Source organism: Hakea prostrata, chromosome 5 (genome assembly GCF_041222555.1).
Source record: "Hakea prostrata isolate BN-2017 chromosome 5, UWA_Hpros_2, whole genome shotgun sequence".
NCBI lineage: Eukaryota > Viridiplantae > Streptophyta > Magnoliopsida > Proteales > Proteaceae > Hakea > Hakea prostrata.
The window spans coordinates 6,961,022-6,982,247 of NC_142604.1; the positions used below are offsets into that span (position 1 = coordinate 6,961,022).

Genomic DNA, 21,226 nt, shown 5'->3' on the forward strand with positions numbered 1-21,226 from the left:
TCTAATGAGGGTCAGGTTATTGTAGTTGCAGTAGCAGGACCAAATGTACCATTTTTGGAGCCACCTGGTCGTCTTGATACAGCTGAGGTGAGGTCTAATAGTGGGAGTTTAGATGATGCTGATGATACCATCCCTCCCAATCAGCCTTCAAGTCACAGAGGTAGTAAGGTTGGTGGCATTGCTGGTGGAACTTAGGCTAGTCAGCCAAGGGGTCACCTCCATTATGTCCAAGTCATCCGAGATATACAACACAGGGTACGAGCCCCGGTTCCCTTGTCACACGAACTTACACTAGGAGTAGGAAGACTAGATCGAACCAGGGACAAAGGAATGATGATGCGAGCATGTAGGATCTTACATCGAACATGGGGAGCATGAGCATCGATCACAGTCACAATGGTTCACAACAGCAGAGTTTGGCCAGTTGGTAGACATTGGAGTACCTATACGAGGATCACACCAACGAGTCAAATTACACTAGGTACTCTTCTTGTGGAGATCATGCTATTCCTAAGATCCTACACCTGGAGAGTATGCATATGGGAGTGAAGGTGGGTTGTTGACTGAATGGTTTAGAAACCCTTACCCATATATTCAATAGCAACACAAACAACAAGAGCAAGAATGGTTTTTTCACCCACCCACGATTGATGTTACCCCAAAGTGTTATTCCTCCAATATTCTAACATGGAGACATATCAGAGCCACATAAACCTATATGTGACATACTACAGTGGTGAGTTGACTTGAGATATTTGGCCACCGTTTAGATTTAGTTGATGGAGAATGCTGAGTGATACCAAGTTACCAACCAATAAACCAGTCATCAGGTTTCAATATTCAAACTTTAGAGTTTTTCATGTGCAGTTGTGCTACTTGTGTACAACTAATGTAGCACTTAAGTCTTACTCTAAGTCCTTACCATTGATTTCAATTGAATATGTGATGTGGCTTTATATTTTTATTTATAAGCATGGAGGACAATGATGTTGTATGGCAACACGATGTCTCTGCAGATCCACGAGGCCAAAGGATCACGTGCAACTACTGCTGAAGAGCCCTAAATAAAGGAAAACGCCAATTCAAGCAGCATTTGGCTGGTGGGTATTGTGATAAATCATGTGCCATATTATCCCTAGTTCCCTACTCCTATGAGGAATATATGGTAGCCCACCTCATGGAGATGGAGGGCCGACATGTAGTTGCCGGTGTACATTGTGGTCATGGTGCTGCTGGAGCTGGTGGTCCTAGTGGTGGAGTTGACACTGGAGAGCTTGGAGTTGTGGTGGAGTAGCTGAAGTTAAGGATCTTAATTGAATTTTTATGATTTGATCCATATTCCCATCCTATGATTGTCTTTTAATCTTGTGAACTTATGACTTATGGATTATGATTTATGACTTACTACTTACTAAAACTTCTAATGGTTGTAAAAGTTTTTAAGACATTTAAGTTCTTTGACGTATTTGATAGTTGATACACTAGCTTTTCATTTATATGCATTAAATGTTCTATATTGCATGTTGTCTAACCTTGCATTCCCCAATCCTGCATCATTTCGGTTTCACACATAGGGTCGACTTAAAAGACATACTTAGAGTTATTTTCTCACAAATTCAAAGCCACAAGTGTGTTCAAAAAGCCTTAAATAAGCTAAATACCAAGTTTTAGCCCAGCCGGGACCCTGAAACCCACCGAGATAGGCCATCAAGTTGACACAAAAAAAACCACATATCTCGACCGAGATATTATGAGATCTTGGTCAAGATCTTCGTTTTCTAGGGTGGCGAGATCTCGCTCGAGAGGGAGATCTACTACCACTATATGTCCTACATTATGAGAGAATCCTTGGTGAATCTGTTATTCGACCTTTGCAAAAGCAAAACTTACTTCCATTAGATGACCTAAACCTGAACACCCACATAGAATTTTGTAACTGATATGGTCTGTTGGGGGTATGATATATAGTCTGCTGTTGCATAGGTTTGTGGGCTGATTCCAAAAGGCTGTTAAAAGCCTGATGGGCTTGCTCGTCATCTTGCTAACTGAGGCCTTAAAGGTTTTTTTTTTTTTTTTTTTTGGGGGGGGGGGGGGGGGGGCATGCAGGGCTTCAATGGTGAAGCCTCAAGGAAAAAAAATTTAGGGTCATATGAGTATTTTCATAAACTGTTTCACTATAAATTTGTATTGAGGCTACTCTCTAACCAAGAGGAGGCATGAGGATGAGTGGCTGTAATTCTCATTCTCCATTGTCAGTGAAGCATTTCTCATCTCACCATGTTTGCAGTTTCTGGTTATTGTTTACCATCTGCATTTGTCTTATCCATCTTCATAGGATTACATTTATATGTTGGTGTTCTTTTTTGGTATCCCCAGAAAAGAAATCACCTATTTATTTTCTTATTAAACAAAAAGAAACAGTAAGTAGGAGATTGAAATAAAAGGTCCCCAAATCAGTGGCAGTAAATGACTAGAGGATGTAAATCACATGGTCATCAAATTAAGTTTAGCTAACAATTTGACATTTAGAACAGACCTTCACATTGAGCTGAATAATGAATGATAATCCTGGATGGCTGAAATAACATTGATTCATGGTAATTATTTCTCCAGAGAGTTGAATAAAAATTTCCTAGTTGTGCTTTGTTTCTCTATGTAATCAATGAATAACCCAGCAATCTGTACTCCCACTGGATAATTTTGAAGCATATCATAATACTAAGTGACCAATATAAAATTCAATACGAATTCCTGTATGTTCAAGAAAAGATATGTCTATCGTTGCTAAAATTAGTGCATGTTTATGGATAACTAGGGTCTCATCTCTGTAGTGCTTCAATAAAGCTTTTAGCCATACTTCTAGCTTTTCTCTTTTATCTTTTGTAACATGTTTTAAATTTTTGTCCAGCCTGATTCCATAACAAGACAAGACAATATGATAAATCTGGTTGTGTCAATATTTTTACTTTTAAAACTTCTCTTTTTGTGGTACTATTGAGTCATCGCGACTCAAATTCTAGTGTTTGGGCCAATGTCCTATTCCTCTAAACCCATATGATGATGATTTTCAACTCACAATAAGGGATCAGCCAAGGACTAATGCCACAGAACCTGCTTCCATGGAGAGTGGCACGAAGAAAGCAGAAAAACGCAGAGATCAAAGATAGAAGATGGCAAAGGACATTCCTAATTAGCTTCTATCATACTATTCAATATAACCCCAAGAACCGATCCAACAAAATCTAAAGCATCTGACTGGGATTTCAGCTAGCTATTATTGTCCACGGGTCTAAATACGCTTCAGAGGAGCCAAAAGGCCAAAACTGGAGATCAAAACTATTGCATGGTTTTATCACTACAGTATTATATAGCTTCAATGAAAGACAAACTGAAACTATTAGATCAGATAAATAACACAGACGTCTGTTATGCTCAAAGATACAAAGGGTCAAAGTTTTAGTCAAAATTACATTTCCTAACCCAGAAAATAGTGATCCCCAATAAAAGCTTTATCAGTTAAATGGTGCAATATGTATAGCTTGAATGATTGTCAACAATAAATGACATCTTTTATCAACAATTTACAGAACCGCAATTGCACAATCAACTGACAGTCCTTGAGATGAATCTTTCATTGCAGCCCCTCAATATACGACTTGAAATCTAAAGAAAACTTCAAGGAGAATCAACAGAATAATCAAATTACACCATATTCTCTAAGAGAGAAAGAGAGATGGGTAAATTGAAGGGAACCGGCCCCAAGCATTAAAAATCCCAAACAGTATGATCGTAACCAGAGGTTGCAAACCTTTTTGACTACCATCGATCTTACCGTGTTTTTCCTGAGTCTTTTTCTGGTTCGCCGGGGGCCTAGGAATTCTGCTAGAAGATCCTTCAGAAGTTTGGGAATTGAAGCCGGAAGGCAAACTATCAGCTTTGGAACCCAATCCATCTTTCAAAGGAGATGCTCGTCGCGTCTTAATTCGATTCAGTCCGGACGGAATACCGTTATCCACAGATGAATCTTTATCATCTTTACTTGTTCCCGACATTAAACCTGATTCCTCCTTAAAGAAAACAACTGAAAATCCAGTTATCTGTTTTGTCTTCTAGAGCCAACAACATTAAAGAGCTCCTTAAATAGAAGCTAATCGAGCTGAAACTCAACCCAATTGAAAGCAGCAAAGTTAAACCCTAAGATTCGATTGGAGCTGAAAGAAAAAGGAAGAAAAAAAGCTGCTTATCGCATCTTTTCTTAACTGGGTCAGCAAAGACAAGGAGGTTTACGAGCTTAATGACTGATTCTAGATTAAATGTTGTTCATTTCGGTTCGTATTGAGAGAGATAGAGAGAGATAGAGAGAGGGAGAAAAGGAGATTAGGTCAGTAAGGCGGGAAAATGGAAGCAACTTCGCCGAGCCAACAAAACGAATAACGGAACCGTTGAGGAGCGCATTTGGGTGGGGACCACGGGATTGCGGATAACCCTGAGATACAAATATAACTGTCATGACACGTGTCTTTCAAAGGAGCGTTGAAGTTGGCACACGTGGAATACCAGTAGGCACTGCAAGTCTGCAACGGTCATCTGACGTGTTCTTCATTTCAACGTCACCCTTCTCGCTCTCTCTCTCTCTCCTCGAAAGTGCGATGAATTACGAAAAATACAAACTTCTGGGTGCGTTTGTAATACATCTAATACACACGATTTTATCTTATTTTATTTTTTTTTTGGTTGAACATGAAAACCTAATCCAATTAGGAGTTCAGATCATCCCACTATACCCCCTGATAGGTATTGACCACAAATTACAAGGAGCCATAGGATTAAGATGATTGGGTTTTTTTATTTTTTTATTATTTTTTAATTATTTTTTACTTGTAAACCCTACATAATTTGTGGTTGTACAGCGGTCAGAAGAGCACAAACGGTGAGAGAGATGATCCACACTCATGCCCTTAGAGATAATTTTGTCTCTTATGATTTTTTATTAATTTTGTCTCTTTAAATTTTTATTATTCAAAAATAATTTAATAGTTGTTTTTAAGTTTGAAAAGTTTTAGTTTTAAACACCATCCTTTTTTTTTGAGAACTCTGTCTTTTTATATTAGGGATTTTGGGGGTTAGGAATTTTACATATTTAATAAACATAATCAAGAAGAGAGGGAATTAAACCCGTTATTTGTTTATTAAGAGATGTTGGTCATTGTCAACTAAGCAATCTTTTTAACGACAAGACATTGCCCTTAACTTTTGTAAAATGTCTAAGAACCTGTTTAGTCACAAGTTGCTTACAAATTAGTGGAAAATATAAATTTATAGAATATCTATTACACTTACAAGAATGTTGATTAATGGCAAAGTTTCTCTTGTTGGGATGTCTAGCTATAGTTGGGATTTTTATAAATGTTTAAGAATTTTACAGAGAGCATATCATTTTGATTTGATACACTCGAATCTTCATCGGATTAGAGACAAAGTCCACCATATGTTTAAATTATATGTAAAAAACTATCCTAAAAATATAGTGAAAGTACTGTAAGATGACCTTTATGAGTCTCAGACATGAGGAGGAAAAAAAATTTGGGGTAAACAAGCTTTTGCCTTGGTTGATGTCACCTCAAATACCTGAATTTTTCTTTTCTACAATCAAACACGTTAGTTCTAGTTTTGACTTTACAATCTTTAAGATAATATTCCATACATGAGATTAGTTTTTTCTGACTTGTAATTTCAATAAATGTAAATCTTATACTCTTGTTACTCGCTTTTGCTTCAGTGCAGCAACTGCACGTGGAGCCAACGGCTGGATGTGCAGCTGTACATGCACCTTAATCCAAGCCGTTTAATTCAACGGCTTAGATGTTGAATGGGTGTATAGCTTCCCATCTAGCCATTGGCTGCTGGTGCAGCTACTGCACCCAAGCAAAGCCGTTATTCTAATACAACATTAATTTATGGCTAAAATCATTTATAATAACATGTACATAAATTAATGTAGAAAAAGTATTTATTCACCAATGGTCAAATCTATTGATACCTTTATTTTACTTATTCGAATTCGGATAAGAAATTTTCTTTTACTCTTCTTATTTGAATGAACCAGGTAAGGAAAATTGGTCCAAAATATAATGTTGACTTGTGAATATAGAGTTTTCCTAGTTATGAAAACATTAATATACTTTTGTCTTCTACACTAAGAAGAAAAGAGAAAAGCATTCTACACTAGATAATTATTTGACTTATATAAATTGAATCATTTAAATATGGTTGAATTTTTTTTTTAAACAAAAAAAAGGTCACTATGTGTTACATGTTATTTTGGTTTATTTGTACAGTTTCGTCCAAGTCACCATCAATGTGCTCTGATAGGAGAGCCCATGACTTACAGCTTTAGCTTTGGTTGGTTGGCTCTGGTAGTTGAGAATAATTCAGCTCAAGAGTTTTGACTTTAAAAAATATATATATAAAGGACAAAATAAAAGACCTAGAAATACAGCTGATGAGCAATGAATGCTTATGCACGACAATGGATATATGTGGCCAATCAAGTTGTTGAGATCACCCACTTGGTGCGTGTCTGGTAACGGGCTTTTTTAAAAACGGCGTTCTTTGTGAAAATCGTTTTTTCACAGCAGTTGTTTAAAAACAATTTTGACCGTTCACTAAAATTTGAACCAAAAACACCTGTAGAACAAATTGGCATATAGTAAGTACTGTTCTTACGAACAATTTTAACTATGTTTTCTTGACTTATATCATGACCTATAAAAAGAGACTCACCCATAATGGGGGAAAGGAGTAAGTTGTGTAAATGAAATTTCAATTGAGTGTCGTTCTTTGTGCGTAACTTTGAGACGTGCTTTCCGTTTTAGAGAACGTCAGAACAAATCAAAACATTTTTGAAAAAAGCTTTCTCAAACATGAAAATTGGATTGATCCATTTCCTAAAAATAAAAGAATGACCCATTTTACCAAACGCTTTTTGGTGTTTTTCAATGTTCTGAGAGCAAAAATAGGCCAAAAACTATTCCTTGGCCTGTTACTAAACACGCCCATAAAACATTACATCTATTGTGACGACAATTGTACAATTGGCCATAACATTTAAGTGAAAGTCCCTTTCTTTATTTTAGGTGAAATATGTGAAGGTCTCTGTCATAACATTATCAACTTACTAATCCACAATTCTCTACTCCAACAAGGCATGTTTCATTCTGGCTGTTGCTCCTCTTTCTGTAATGATGGTGTTCTCTGAACCTAGTATCAAAATGGAAATTAGAGTATTAGTGGCATGTCACCATCTACCATGACCAGCACTTTCTAAGTCTATCAGTAGATCCAGAGACAAATACCTGAGAGTAGGTGAACAGTTCTCAAACCTACTTTTCTCCAATTTGTGCAGTGAATTAAAGAATGGGTAATCGTGATTCAGATTACCATCAATTCTTATCTTGAAGTTTAACATGAATAATATTCAGAAGTGATAAAGACTACTATGAAAGGAAATATCAAGGGTTGTCATCATAAAATCTGATTATATTTATAGTTAGTTGACATAAATAATCACAGAGCTCCCCGGGAATACCCGGCAAAAGGTTCTCCTGAGATGAATTTAGCATCCACTTGTTCAGTCTTAAGGTCAAGTGGTTTAGTGGAAAAGACTTAACACCTGATCACAGACATTTAAATTTCAACAAAAGTTCATGCTGATGCCTTACCTGATGATTTACACAACTGATTGATCAAAAACAATCCTTGCTGAAGAGTATACTCTTGTAGCATCATCTGCATCAGAACACATCAAGCAGAAGTCACAGCTACATACATACAAACTGGAGAATATTGCCAAAAGCAAATTGTGTTTGGACCTTAATTTGGATCAACTGTCAATATCATGACCAACTGATCAAGCGTGTCCACTTGAAGATTCTCAATCAATAGTATATAGCAACAAAATAACTTCATTTTCAAATCTAAGATTCAGGAGTATTTAATAGCATGTGGCTCCCCCAAGACAACTTATTTCTTCTTTACATAATTGCAGTAGTTAAATAATGCATTTTATTTGGTTAGAAAACTATTTCTGCTGACACTGCTATTGTAGATTGCCACTCTAATCCATGTTCCCACCATTTTAAAAAGCCATGTTGACATACAAAAATATAAATGGAGAAACTAAATACTGTAAGCCCTGTCATCATTCCCTCAACCCCTAAAATGACTGAATAAAGCGCAAAGCATTGTAAAGCCTAGAAATAGTCTTCTTCCTCTTTGAGATTCCTAAAGGTACCAAATTGTGATTATTACCAAAACAAATAAATAAAACAACACAGAATAGAAAATTATATGGAAAAGATTCATCCATACATTTGATCAACAGATGACATAATCAGTTAGGAATTTGAACTAGATATAACAATTTAATGTAAGAGATTTTGTGGCACCAACACTGCATGGAAAATCTGAACATAACTGTGTTTCTCAACTGCTTAGTTTAGCCAACAAAAATTTACTAATTACTAATAGAAGAAATACCAGTGATTGCAGTCAAGCAAAAATCAGTAGGTACGTTGTTCCTTGTTTCCACAGCTGCTTTTGCAGTTGCTATACCAACTGCCAGACTCTGCATCATGTCTAAACCAGCACAAAGAGATGCTAGAGTTCCACCAACCAAGCAATCACCTGCCCCTGTAAGCCTCATAACTGATGCCGGAAGTGCAGGGAAATGTACAACAGAAAGATGTGAGCTACACCTGTTGTGCTTCCCAGAGTTAAACAAACTTATTTTGACACTTTGAAGTCACCATTTCCATCAGTTTTTTCCCCAAGTGACTTGGCTCAGTGATCTTCAAATCAACAGCCATGAACTCTGTTCTACCTTTAGAACATAAGAACACGCCATCTGATCCAAGAGTCACTACAACTAATTTAACACCTTTTTCCAGTAAGACCCATATTGCTGGCTTTAGTAATAGAAGAAGAGATTCTATGGACCGAGTATTTCCATCATTATCAACCCTTTGAATTGGAGAAAACAAACCCTCACTCGAAACAGCATTTGCCATCGCAATGAGTTCATCTTCATTAGGTGAAGCAAATGTTACCTGTTTAAGTAAATAATGCAAGTAAATTACCCAAGATCAGTAGGCAGAAAAGGAAGAAAAAAAAAGGCAAGAGCTTAAGCACAAAGCTTTCCACAAGAGGGAGAATCAAGATCCAAAAACCATTTGAAAAAAAAAAAAACCTAGGCAAAATTTAATAATACGTCTCTAGAACTTTCAATCTCTTCGACTCTTTCTTCTTCTTTTTTCCTTTTTTTTTTGGGGGGTAGCAATCTCTTCGACTCTTAGTAATAGAAAATATGAGATCCAATGATTGATGCATCATGGTGGGTCATAGACCCTCCAATAAGTCTGGCCAACATGATGAAATGTTTAACCTTCCAAGAATTGATGATAGTTCTTCTATATCACAACCTTAAAAGAAAATGAATTCACATGCAAGAATCATAGCACTCACACACTTGATGATGGAGGCAACTCTTTTGGATTTTGCAACTGATACAGGCTCAAACCACACAGGAATGCCAGATTGAGCAGCTACTGAGAAAAGTTACCAGGAAAATGGAGAACATGTCATTATTATCCTACAATTTGATTTCCAAAACATGAACAATCAGTAGATACTTCCTTGACATAGATAGTACGCACTTTTACAGGAAGCTTCAAGTGACCGCAGACTCAAGTTTGCATCAACCATCAGTAAGGGAGCAGAACGAATACTGCTAGTAAACTGTTGAATCCATCCTTCAACTAGATATGTCTCCTGTAACACTTTCACCCAGTAAGAAAACATTCCAATAATGCGATAGCATAATCAATGGAAGACATCTTACAATTGCTTCAACACTTGCAACTGCAGCAGCCACCTCTCCATTGACATCAAATATATTGCACACAACAGGGGTTTCAATACCTTGACTTATCAGAATTCCTGTTCAAAGAGAACATAAACAGGAAAATGCTCAAAAAAAGCTCTCATAATGACTTTGCATATAAGATCAACGCTTCGAAGAATGTTGAGCTATGAGCCTATAACCTCATCTCAAGAGAAGCAATGGCCAATGAACAAGGTACTTCATAAGAACATTATTCTCACTCGTCGTGATCAAGGTTCTGTCAAATGCAAAGCTTCTTCAGCCGAAGAATATGTGGGACAAAGTACAAAACTTATAGTACTGTTGTCTTATAATGAAAATTACCCTATTCTGGTAGTTTTTCTTCATTATTTAATGTTCTTCTAATATTTCAAGAGCAGTGGGAAGTGCAGACCTTATAGCAAGCAGCTCAGGATAGACTTGTACCATATGAGTTATAGCAATGATATTAAATGAGTTTGGGCAGGAACTTCAGCAGAATTTGATGGAAAGTCAAGATCAACAAAGGAGCTACATTAATCTATAACTTAGCAATCAAAGACTAACCCAAGTAAACTAGGAAATCACAAGGTATGTTCCAAATTGATCATAAAAAGACTTAGTAAATGTTAAAGTAATAATGTTAAGCTCACAGGATACAAAGTGGGGTAATTTCCAAGGGATAACATTCACCTTCTGTAGAAAGTCCAACAGATTTCCAGTACTCCAACAGCAAATTTCCTATTAAAAGTAATAATCAAAAGTATCAGTTAAAGAATCAACCAGGAATAAAGAAAATAAGATAGGTTAAATACAATGAAGGTTCTGTAATGCATTAGATATCAGACCATCTGACAAGTGACAAAACATGTATAAGTATCACAGATGCAGTTTGGAGGGATCAAACATTCTTCCATCATAGAGATATCTACGTTAATATTTAAACCAATCAGATGGTGTTCCACTCCAAAAATATTAGGCTTTGCTCTGATTGTTCAACATAAATCTTTTCTCAACGATCTAAAAATATTAGATGATGGCTGCTTTCATCAAAAGATGGCCTGGTAGGTCGATTGATCACCAAGGTCTGACCTCTTGAACAATGAACCCATCAGCTACGTGTGAACCACGTGAAATGTCTCTATTGCAGTGCCAAAGAAGTACGAAGGAAAAATTTCTTGTGCCGCCGGTCTTGCCGGTGCTGCAATCATGGAAGAAAATGAAAGGGGTAAAACCCCCCCCCCCCCCCCCCCCAAGAAGTGATATGAAGGCCAAAGACACCCCACTAGCGCAAGTGACTGTTGTAACCCCTACCACACAATCCAGAGAAAAAATTAAAAAAGTGGTTCTTGCCCATGTCATGTCAACCCCACTATTCGGAAAGAAAAAAAACTAAAAACTATAACCCTGGAACTAATGGTGTTAATTAAAAATAAATAAAAATAAAAAAAGAGGAAAAAGAAGATGCCTTTAACCCTGCTATTTCTATTCTCTCACCTATTACTTCTACTGCCCTTGCTTTCCTATTTCCCTCCCTTCTCCCCCTTCCCCCCCCCCCCCAACCAAAAAAAAAAAAACCCAACTCCATCCCCATCCTCACAGCCTCAGCCCCACACTCAATGCTCTACTGCTGCAACCCATGCAAATGCTTATATCAAGCAGTGGTGCTTCTTCTGCATTATCACTCACTTCACCCTTTTTTTTCTTTCAGTTCACACCATGGATCTACCAAACAGTCTCTCAAGCTGCATCAACCAGACATCCCACCTCTACAGGCAGACTACAATGACCATGTCTAAATATGCCATTTTCTTAGAAAATTTCCCTCCCAGATTCCACAAACATCCTTCATGAAAACCCTCCATATTCATGCTAAAAATTTGCCCTTTTTCTCTCTTATCCACTTTGTTCTTCTCTCTGCATATAATAGGGAGAGAAGAATTTTAGGCAAAATGACCATTCCAAGGAGGCAGGGATAGAATCCATTATTTTGAATGTGAAGAAATTGATTGTTCCTGAATCCATGTTGATTTGAGTAATCCAAATATGTTCCCCCTAGAAGAATTAATTTGGAAAGTTAAGAGAACTGCTTGTCCTTTACTGACTGTGAGTTTTTCTCTTCTTCTTCTTCTTCTTCTTTTTTTTTTTTGGGGGGGGGATGTGGAATAAGTAAGCTTTGTACTAGAGAGAAAGATGGTACAAATGGGCAGCTTCCTTGACCCCAAAAGGGAAAGAGGGTGGAGACCCCAATAAAGAAGAGCATTGCCTTCTAACCATTACCCCCAAATAGGTTAAAAGACCCAATTAGACCCTAATTGTGATTTTCTCAGAAGTTTCCCACTCAATTGATGAGTTTGCAGGAAGTAATCTTAGTGGTTGATAAGTGTACTCCTGGTTCCTAAGTGACCAATATGAAATTTATGACCCCAAAAAGACAAAGATGAAAACTTGGGAAATTTTCAGCACCAACCCCTGAGTTATCCAATTTATCAATCAGGCATACTAAAACTGTTAGTTTCAATTAGATTTTATCCATTTCCAATATTACCCACACATTCTAGGCAAAGAAAATGGCAAGGGAGAGGAAAACAAAAAAGTAGTCGTGCGAGAATAGAAACCATGAAGCTGCAAAATGGAAGAAGAGGAGTGATTGTAGACAATAGAGGAAGAAGAAAATGAATCAAGCTTAGGGTTTTTTGTTCATGGGTATTCTTGTCTTTTGAAAAGTTTAACTTGCTTACATCAGCACTTACTTTGATTTCCTAACAGGAGGGGGTATTTCTGATAATTTTTTCTCTTATAGGGGGTCTAATTGATAAATTGGTACCTCAAGGGGAGGCATTAATTTTAAAGGATAACTCAGGGGTGGCGCTGAAAATTTCCCTAAAAACTTTAGAGGGTCAAACCTTTCTCCTCTTATGATATTGACTTGGGCATAAAAGCCATATTAATTAAAGAGAGAAAGCCAAAAGAACAAATCTAATCAATTGTTTCCACTCACTAAATTCAGGACAACCACAAAACATAACAAACCCCTTAGCCTAGCTTGAAACTCAATTGATTAGTGCATTCTCATAATTTTCATGATCATAGGCATGGCTGGCAAACCAAAAAAGTTCAAGACCAATTACTTTTCCAATGGCCATCATTGAGACTACTCAAAAATGCTTCTCCCCATGCCAATATCTTCTTTTAAACATGGAGTGCACATGGGGAGGCAAAGGAGGCGGGGGAGGCAACAAGTCGTTGGCATGCCTTCATCAAAGATTCCACATCGGGATGACCACCTTTAACCATGGTTTGAGATCTCGCGAGATATCTTGCTTTTTAAGAAGGCGAGAAGAGATCAAGGGCGAGATTCCCGCATCTTGCTCAAGATCTCTCCATATCTCGCTGGAACATTTAATTTTTGCCATTTTTTGCAAATTTCAGCTGAATTTTCACTTGCAACTACTCTTATCACATCTACAACACCAAAGGAAGATCAATCATTTTATGTTTGTCTTATATAAGTTATAACTTATATAGAACTTTTAATGGTTGTATAATTTTATTATTCTATTCTCGAGAGTCAAGATTGTGACGCTCATATGGATGGAATCTTGATGACACTTAAGTTATTTGAAGTATTTGGTACACTTTTTTTCATTTATGTGCCTTAAAGGTTCTATATTAGATGTTTTATAACCTTACATTCCCCAATCCTATAGCATTTCAGTTTCACACTTAGGGTAAACTTAGAACTCATACTTAGGGTTGTTTTCTCACAAATCCAAGGCCACCTATGTAGTCAAAAGTCAAAAAATAGAAAAAAAACTCGAGGAAACTCAATTTCGACCAGGTGAAAATGAAATTTAAGTGGAAACCTGGAAATTTTCAAGAAAACTTGGGACTCTTTCTTGCAAGTTTTGACATGAACTTTCGACAAGTTTTAGGGAGTATTTTGAGGTAGGACTCTACATTTAAGCTAATTAGAGTATAAATAACACATTGGCAAATGCATTTTACTAAAAAAATCAATGTAGACATGTCATTTAATATACATAACCTCAATGTAGAGTTGTCCAAGAAGTACACAATAAACTTAACTACTTAAGTACATAACATTCAATAATATAACTTCCAAGTTTAAAACAACAAATACAAAATAACTAACAATAAAAGGGAAGCACTACTCAGTGCCAAAAGGAGTGTCTCGGTGGATCCATCCCGTGAGCTGAGTAGCACTGTGTTGTAACATCCTCTCCTTCGACCAACAAACATAGACATCCCATGACATGTTATGCCTATGGTTGCCGAGATAATCGACAACTCTCTATAAGTCTGATCATCAACCCAGTTTCGACCCAACCTCGAAATTTCAAAAATTCAACAGTTTCAACCGACTTTTGTACGATGGTTTAAAAGGCCTAAATTAGGCAAACTACCAAGTTTAAGCCCAACTTGCACCCTCAAACCCACTGAGATGCGCCATCGAGTTGGCCAAAAAAAAAAACATATCTTGATCAAGATCTCGCCAACTCAATTAAGATCTCAGTTTTTGGAAGGGGCGAGATTTCACTCCGAGATCTTGAACCATGCCTTTAACAAAGATTACAGGAAATAAATCTCAACCCTAAATCATATCTCTTTCAATTTGAAGTTTTCTACAAAGAAGGGGAAATGGTAAGGTTTTCCTTCTTCAAGGGTAATTTGGGCATTTAGTAAAATCTAACTTGATAACATCACCATTTAACATGGATCAAAATAAAGAAGTGGACCGCTTTGATATTAATGAGTAAAGCAACAAAAGGTACAAGTCGTTGTCAAATTATGGGGTGACATGACATTCAGGCAGGTACCTAGGACGTACAAGAAATTCACCCAAGCATAAATGTAAAATGTAAATACAACATCACCTGCCATATCAGATCCAATGGCACTAATCATAAAAGGCATAGTGCCAAGTTTCGACATGCATTCAGCGACATTTCTTGCTACTCCACCAACTACATAGTGAACCTAAACACAGAAGCCTTGGAGTAAGAATATTAACAAAGACATATGACAATCCCCCCCCCCCCCCCACACACACAAAAAAAAAAAAATTCTTCTCATGGCTTTGAAGGACAATCAAAGTGGAGGGCATAAAAGTAGATAAAGATTTAGAGAACTATGTGGTAAATGTTAAAAGGTTTGGAAATAGGATTATATTTATCAAGCTTGAGTTGGAGTAGAGGATTCTAAATATAATTAGTGCATACACACCTTAAGTAGGATCAGGTGAAAGTAGCAAGCTGCAATTTTGGAAACACATAGATAAAGAAGCACAAGGAATTTGTCAAAGAAAATTTTATCATAAGGCATGATCTAAATGGACATATTGGGAAATATTAAAGAGGCAAAGTGTATATGAAAGATTATGGTTTTGGAGAGAGAGATGAGGAAGGGATCGTTTTAAACTTTGTTGTTGCTTTTGATTTTTCTATCATAAATATTTATTTAAAAAAGAGAGAGGAGCATTTGATTACCTTCAAAATTGAATACCGTAATAGCCAAATAGATTTCTTAACTAGAAGGTCAGCTTGATTGTTGTGTAAGGATTGCAAGGTGAGACTTAGGGAAAGCTTAATCACACAAGAATACAGGATAGACTAGTGGTCTTGGATGTGTGCCTCACTCCACAAACTCATAAAAAGCGTGAGGCTAATTATATCCTAAAATAAGGTGGTGGAGCTTAAAAGGAGATTATTAAAACCTATCACAAATGAAATACTTAGACAAGCAAAGGTGGAATTTGAGGGGGACACCAATACGACATGTAATGAGATGGCTACGTGTATTAAGAAGTTGCTAAAGATGTCCTAGGTGAATCAATAAAAAAACACCATTCCTATATAGAGATTTAATGGTCGGATTGTGAGGTTCAAACAAACATTAGGAATAAGAAAGTTAACTCTAAGACATAGCAAAGGACTAAGGATGTTGAGGACCTAGAAAGGAATAAGATGACCGAAATGAAGCTAAGAAAATTGCAAAAAAAACAAGAGAGGAGAAATATAAAGATCTATATAATAAGCTAAGCCCAAATGAAGAGGGAAAAGATATTATATGATAGCTAAAATAAGGGACAATAAGAGTAGAGATCTTGACAATGATAGATGTGTTGAAAGCAAACATGGTAAAGTACTAATACATGGTGAGGACATCAAGAAAATATGGAAAGTTTATCTCTTTAAAGATCATTAGATAAACATAATTCAGGTATCTATGTCTTAAAATAATATACTATCCACCATGATACATTTTTCAAACATATATACAAAGAATTGGGGGGGGGGGGGGGGGCTGGCCTAGGCGTGATGGTCGGTGGACCACAGTTCTAGCTTGAGGTTAAAGTATCGAAACAACCTCCCAACAAAAATTGTTAGGTTAAGGTTGCATAGGAAAATTACCTCCTCAGAATTTGCTCGTGCAGAAGCCTTCGGCATGAGGTTCGCCCATTTACATACAGAGGTCCAAATGAAATCTCAATAGAAGTATGGAAGAGATTAGGAACTCTAGGCTTGCTTGGCTAATCAAGTTGTTTAAAAAGAAAATATACACAAGGAAAATGTCATATGAATGGAGGAAAAGCATCATGGTCCCAATTTACAAAAAATAAGGGGATTTTAAAGCCGTAATAACTATAGAAGCATAAAATGATGAGCCATACCATGAAAATTATGGGATAGAGTAATTGAAACCCATTTGAGACAAGGAACCACCATAATGGAGAACTAATTTGGTTTTATGCCAAGAAGATCTACAATGAAAGTTGTTTACCTTATTCAGAGACATGAAGAGGTACAGGGATGGGGTGGGCCTTTGCACATTGGTCAGTGCACCACAATTGAAGCCTAGAGTCAACGGCATCAAAACAGCCTCTCAACAAAAATTGTTGCAATAAGGCTATAAGGAAAAATTGCAACCCCCCCCCCCCCCGCGGAACTCTACTTGTGCGGAAGCCTTTGGCACCAATTCACCCTTTTTTGGAAAGGTATGAAGAGTGTAAAAAAGATCTTCATATGTTGTTCATTGACTTAAAAAAGGCCTACAATTAAGTCCCTAGAGAGTTAATTGGGCAAGTGTTATAGAAGAAAAATGTTTCAAATAAATGTATTTACATAATTAAGGATATGTATGATGATCTAGTGGCAAGTGTAAGAACAGTGAGGGGACAAAGTGGCAAATTCCTTATTACAACTAGATTACATCAAGGATCAACTTTAAGCTCATATTTATTTGTATTTATTAACCAAAGACATTCAAGATGAAGTTCATTGGTGTATGCTTCTTGTTGATGGTATTGTCTTGGTGAATAGAACACAAATAAGGATTAATACCAAGTTACAGCCATGGAGAGACACTTTGGAATCAAAAGGTTTTAAACCAAGTAAAACAAAATGGAATATTTAGTATTTAACTTTGGTTGTAACTGGAGAGATTATGAGGTAGTGAAACTTGATGAGAAAGAGATTCCGCAAATCAATTACTTTAGGTACCTAAACTCAATCTTAATAAAGAAGGTGACATAGAAGATGATGTTTCCAAAGAATTAAAATAGGGTGGATTAAGTGGACCTTTAAAGCTCAAAGGAAAATTATTTAGGATTGTCATATGACCAGCTATAATGTATGGTGCAGAATGTTGAGTTAAGAAGCATCATATAGATAAATTCAATATAGTAGAAATGAGGATACTAAGATGGATGAGTGGTGAAACTAGGAAAAATAAAGTAAAGAAAAATCATATCAGAGCTAGTTTAGATGTGGCTACAATAAATGATAAGTTATGAAAGAGTCATTTGAGGTGGTTTGTCCACATTCAACGGAGGGCTTTAAGTTCCCTTGTGCAGAGGAGTGACTTAATCCAGATCAAAGGAACTAATGAGCTAGGACAGACCTAAGATAACCTTAGGAGAAAAGGATATGCATACCTTAAGCCTTGTATCTGGTATGAACTCAAATAAAGATTATTGGAAAGCAAGGATCCATGTAGCCAACCCCATTTAGTTGGGATAAGGCTTCTTGTTGTTGTCATTTTTTCTAGGTTGGGTATGAATTTTCTATTTGTCGCGTTTTTTGCATGTTTTGGTTCCTACATGCTGTAATATAACACTAGAAGAAAAAAAAAGGGGGAAAAAGATTTTCTTTAATAAGAAAAGAAAGGCAAACCCTTTTGAGGATCCATGTAGCCAACCACATCGAGTTAGGTATTAGGATAAGGTTATGGTTGTTGTTGTTGTTGTTTCTGTTATTATACTTTACATGAAAATGACCTTTATGACTTAAGTTCACATCTTGTGCCACCCCACTTAAAAAGAATCATTGAAAAAACACTAATTGGTTTCTGTTCAATGAGGCTCGAAAGTGTGCTACACAACTTTCATGCCAAAAATTTGAAATATGAATTGGAACATCCATATACAATTTGGCATACTAGAAATGACTTTTACTAATCATTATCATATAGAGCCTAAATGATTAATAGTTGTGCCTACTGAAAAACTTGTTTGAATGTGCCAACAAATAAGTCTTGTAGGAAAAGACATTGTTTGTATGCATATGTTTAATGTTTTGGAAACATCCCAAAGCATTAAGGTGCCACTTCTAGTCTTCTTCACCTACATAAAAAGAAGATATCTTGCCCATTTCTCTACCAATTAGAGACAATCTCATTTTTATTTTGGTCTTCTCTCTTCTTTGATCATATCCAATAAGGAGCAACTCTATGCCCTCAGTAGCCTAATAAGTGCATCAGTACTAGACAGTTTCATGTTTAGTGTTTTGCTTTATATTGGAAGCTGATTCACAAGAACCCAATTTCCACTATGGTTTATGGCCTTCAGGAGAGCAAAATCTATTAGGATTCAGCGTCACCAGCCTTTTTTTAATGATTTTCATATTGATGACACGTTATATGATGCACAAGATTGCCATCATCAACCTCTTCGTCTACAATTAAGATATGAAATCTGTCCCCCTTTAATAAATAATGTGTTATCATCTATGCATTGGATGAATTATTCCACAAAAAATAATGGAAGTAGTAAAAATTGGGAAGATCCATACAGCCAACCCCATTTAGTTGGGATAAGGCCGGGGAGTTTTGGTCAAAAAAAAAAAAAACCAATATAGATGAGTGGCAAAACTAGGATGGATAAGATAAGAAACGGTCATATTAGAGTTGGTCTGGGAGTTGCTCCCACAAAAAATAACCTGGAAGTAGTATAAAAGCTGGGAAGTGATATAATCCATATTGAAGGAACTAGAAGAGCTAGGGGTAGACCTCAGATAACCTTAGGAGAAGTGGGGTAGTTAGCTTAGGCCTTGCATCAAGGCTGATTGGAGGGCAAGAATCCATGTAGCCGACCCCATTTAGTTGGGACAAGGCTTATTGTTGTTGTATAAACAAAAAGCACAATGAGCCTTAAGAGTTTAAGTGGTAGAAGGGTCCTTGTGATCTGAAAGCAATGAAGGGAGGCTGGAAAGAAGCTTTATTCAAAAACAAGGAGAGAGAGAGAGAGAGAGAGACGATATACGGTGGTGGATTTATATGAATGGGGTAGGTGTTCAACAAACATCCATACACAATAGTTAGTGTTCAAGCTCATACTCTATGCTAAATGATTCATAACAAGTTCATTTAGTACGTTATCCACAGGTGGGTTTATAAGAATTGGGGTACGTTTTCAGCCAACATGCATACACGGTAGCTAAGAGTTCAAGCTCACACTCCACGCTCGCTCAATGATTCTTAGATAGTTCATTATCCTAATAGTCGACTTCACAACTTATTTGCTTAAGGCTTGCTCTACAGATACAACATATATGAAACTGATTCATTGGTATTTGGCAAATATTCACAGGATAAATTAAAAGAAGGAATACCTTGCCGGGAGTCGTGGTCCTGGGAATGGCAGGCATAGAAGGATAACCATGGATGTCTAGTACCATCCCCCCTATAATTACTGGATTTGACTTCCCATGCTTCAAATCCTCTCCCCTCAGTCCATTCTGAAAACAAAATTTCCGAGAGTCGAAAAAGAGTTTAAATTACAGGGAGACGAAAGAAGAAAAAAAACAACCCGGGGATCTGGGAGATGAACGACGAAGCTTACCGAATGAAGAACTTGAACTGAACCTTTCCCATTCGATAAGAGATGTTCAAAAAGAGCGTTCAATCGCCTTCCTGCACTGTTCTCCATTAAACTGACCTACCATGGACCCACCCTGGCCAGAGTTCTAAAATAGGATCGGAGTTGGGAGACACTGGAATCACTGATTTTAATTCAAACCAAGTTGGATCATTTTCTTATAAACCGATTCTTCCAGTCCGAATCCGGTTCGAATCCCCATTTCTTTTTCCTGAATTGTCAATTCTGAAATGTTACCCAATGGAGTGAGGCTTGAATCCTCACCTGCTGCCAACAGTTAAAGATCAAAATCTCGATCAGCACAGTTACTGTACAGCACTAAAGTTGAGCCCTACCCGATGAGACATTAGTGTATTAGCATTTCAAGGTAAATGATGCATTCCTATAGAAATGCATCCTTAGCCAATACAGAGTTGTTCTAGTAATTGAAATCAACACCTTTTAGTGAAAAAGTCATGTATTCGACTCTCACTGAGACAATATTAATATCCCCATAATAAAGCCCCTTTGTACCCAAAAAAAATATATCCTTAATTTTTGTGCATGAATAGAACCACAGCATAAAATATTGGTATCGAGTTAGTGATTGTGGCATCGAGTTATCACTTTAGTGACTTTAAAAACCGAATCATCTTTCTTTCTTTCTTTTGGTGAAAACCCATATCCTCTTATATCATATTAAGTATTGCATCATACAAATTAATATATTTTGATACAATTTAGGGTGTGCTCTCCAGGAAAAAGAAAAACATTTCATATTTATCATGTCAATTCCAATAAGAAATATTTATTAATATTACACTTTATGGAGAGATTAGGGATACTTTAATTATGATTATGATCAATAATTTTCGGTCTGATGTGACACCCATTGGGTTGAACTATGATTTCAGTTAGAGATCAAGCAACGGTTTTTAAGGAATCAAGCAAATTTAAAGTTCTTTTCCAGAATTCGGCCCAGGCCATCACTACTACGGTTTATGATACGTTGGTGTAGCGAACAACGAATGAATTTTAACCCACCAGTGGTAAAAAACACTAAAAAGATGAATTCAGCTTTGCTAGAAAATAAAAAATTGACTTAGTTTTACACCAACCGTGCAGCAAACGGCTTGCCAAAGACCATTTAG

The 21,226-nt window shown here is 36.7% G+C and overlaps 2 protein-coding genes across 2 annotated transcripts in view; both read right to left on the reverse strand.

The window, feature by feature from the left end:
* Positions 1 to 4,478, reverse strand: part of LOC149014740 (Protein kinase superfamily protein) — a 39,569-nt gene extending 35,091 nt beyond the window's left edge. Inside the window, exon 1 of the mRNA XM_089157215.1 lies at positions 3,833 to 4,478. Within this exon, the coding sequence (XP_089013341.1) occupies positions 3,833 to 4,052 (220 nt within the window). The 5' untranslated portion in view covers positions 4,053 to 4,478. The remainder of the gene's footprint in view (positions 1 to 3,832) is intronic.
* Positions 4,479 to 6,347: 1,869 nt separating this feature from the next.
* LOC149014741 (pfkB-like carbohydrate kinase family protein) lies at positions 6,348 to 20,209 on the reverse strand. Its single transcript, XM_089156170.1, is given in 11 exon segments — positions 6,348 to 7,260; positions 7,722 to 7,788; positions 8,539 to 8,785; positions 8,787 to 9,107; positions 9,523 to 9,605; positions 9,714 to 9,828; positions 9,899 to 9,996; positions 10,613 to 10,660; positions 14,818 to 14,920; positions 19,831 to 19,956; positions 20,061 to 20,209. Coding segments are annotated over 10 exon segments (1,287 nt in total). The 5' UTR covers positions 20,148 to 20,209; the 3' UTR covers positions 6,348 to 7,260; positions 7,722 to 7,729.
* Positions 20,210 to 21,226: the final 1,017 nt, after the last annotated feature.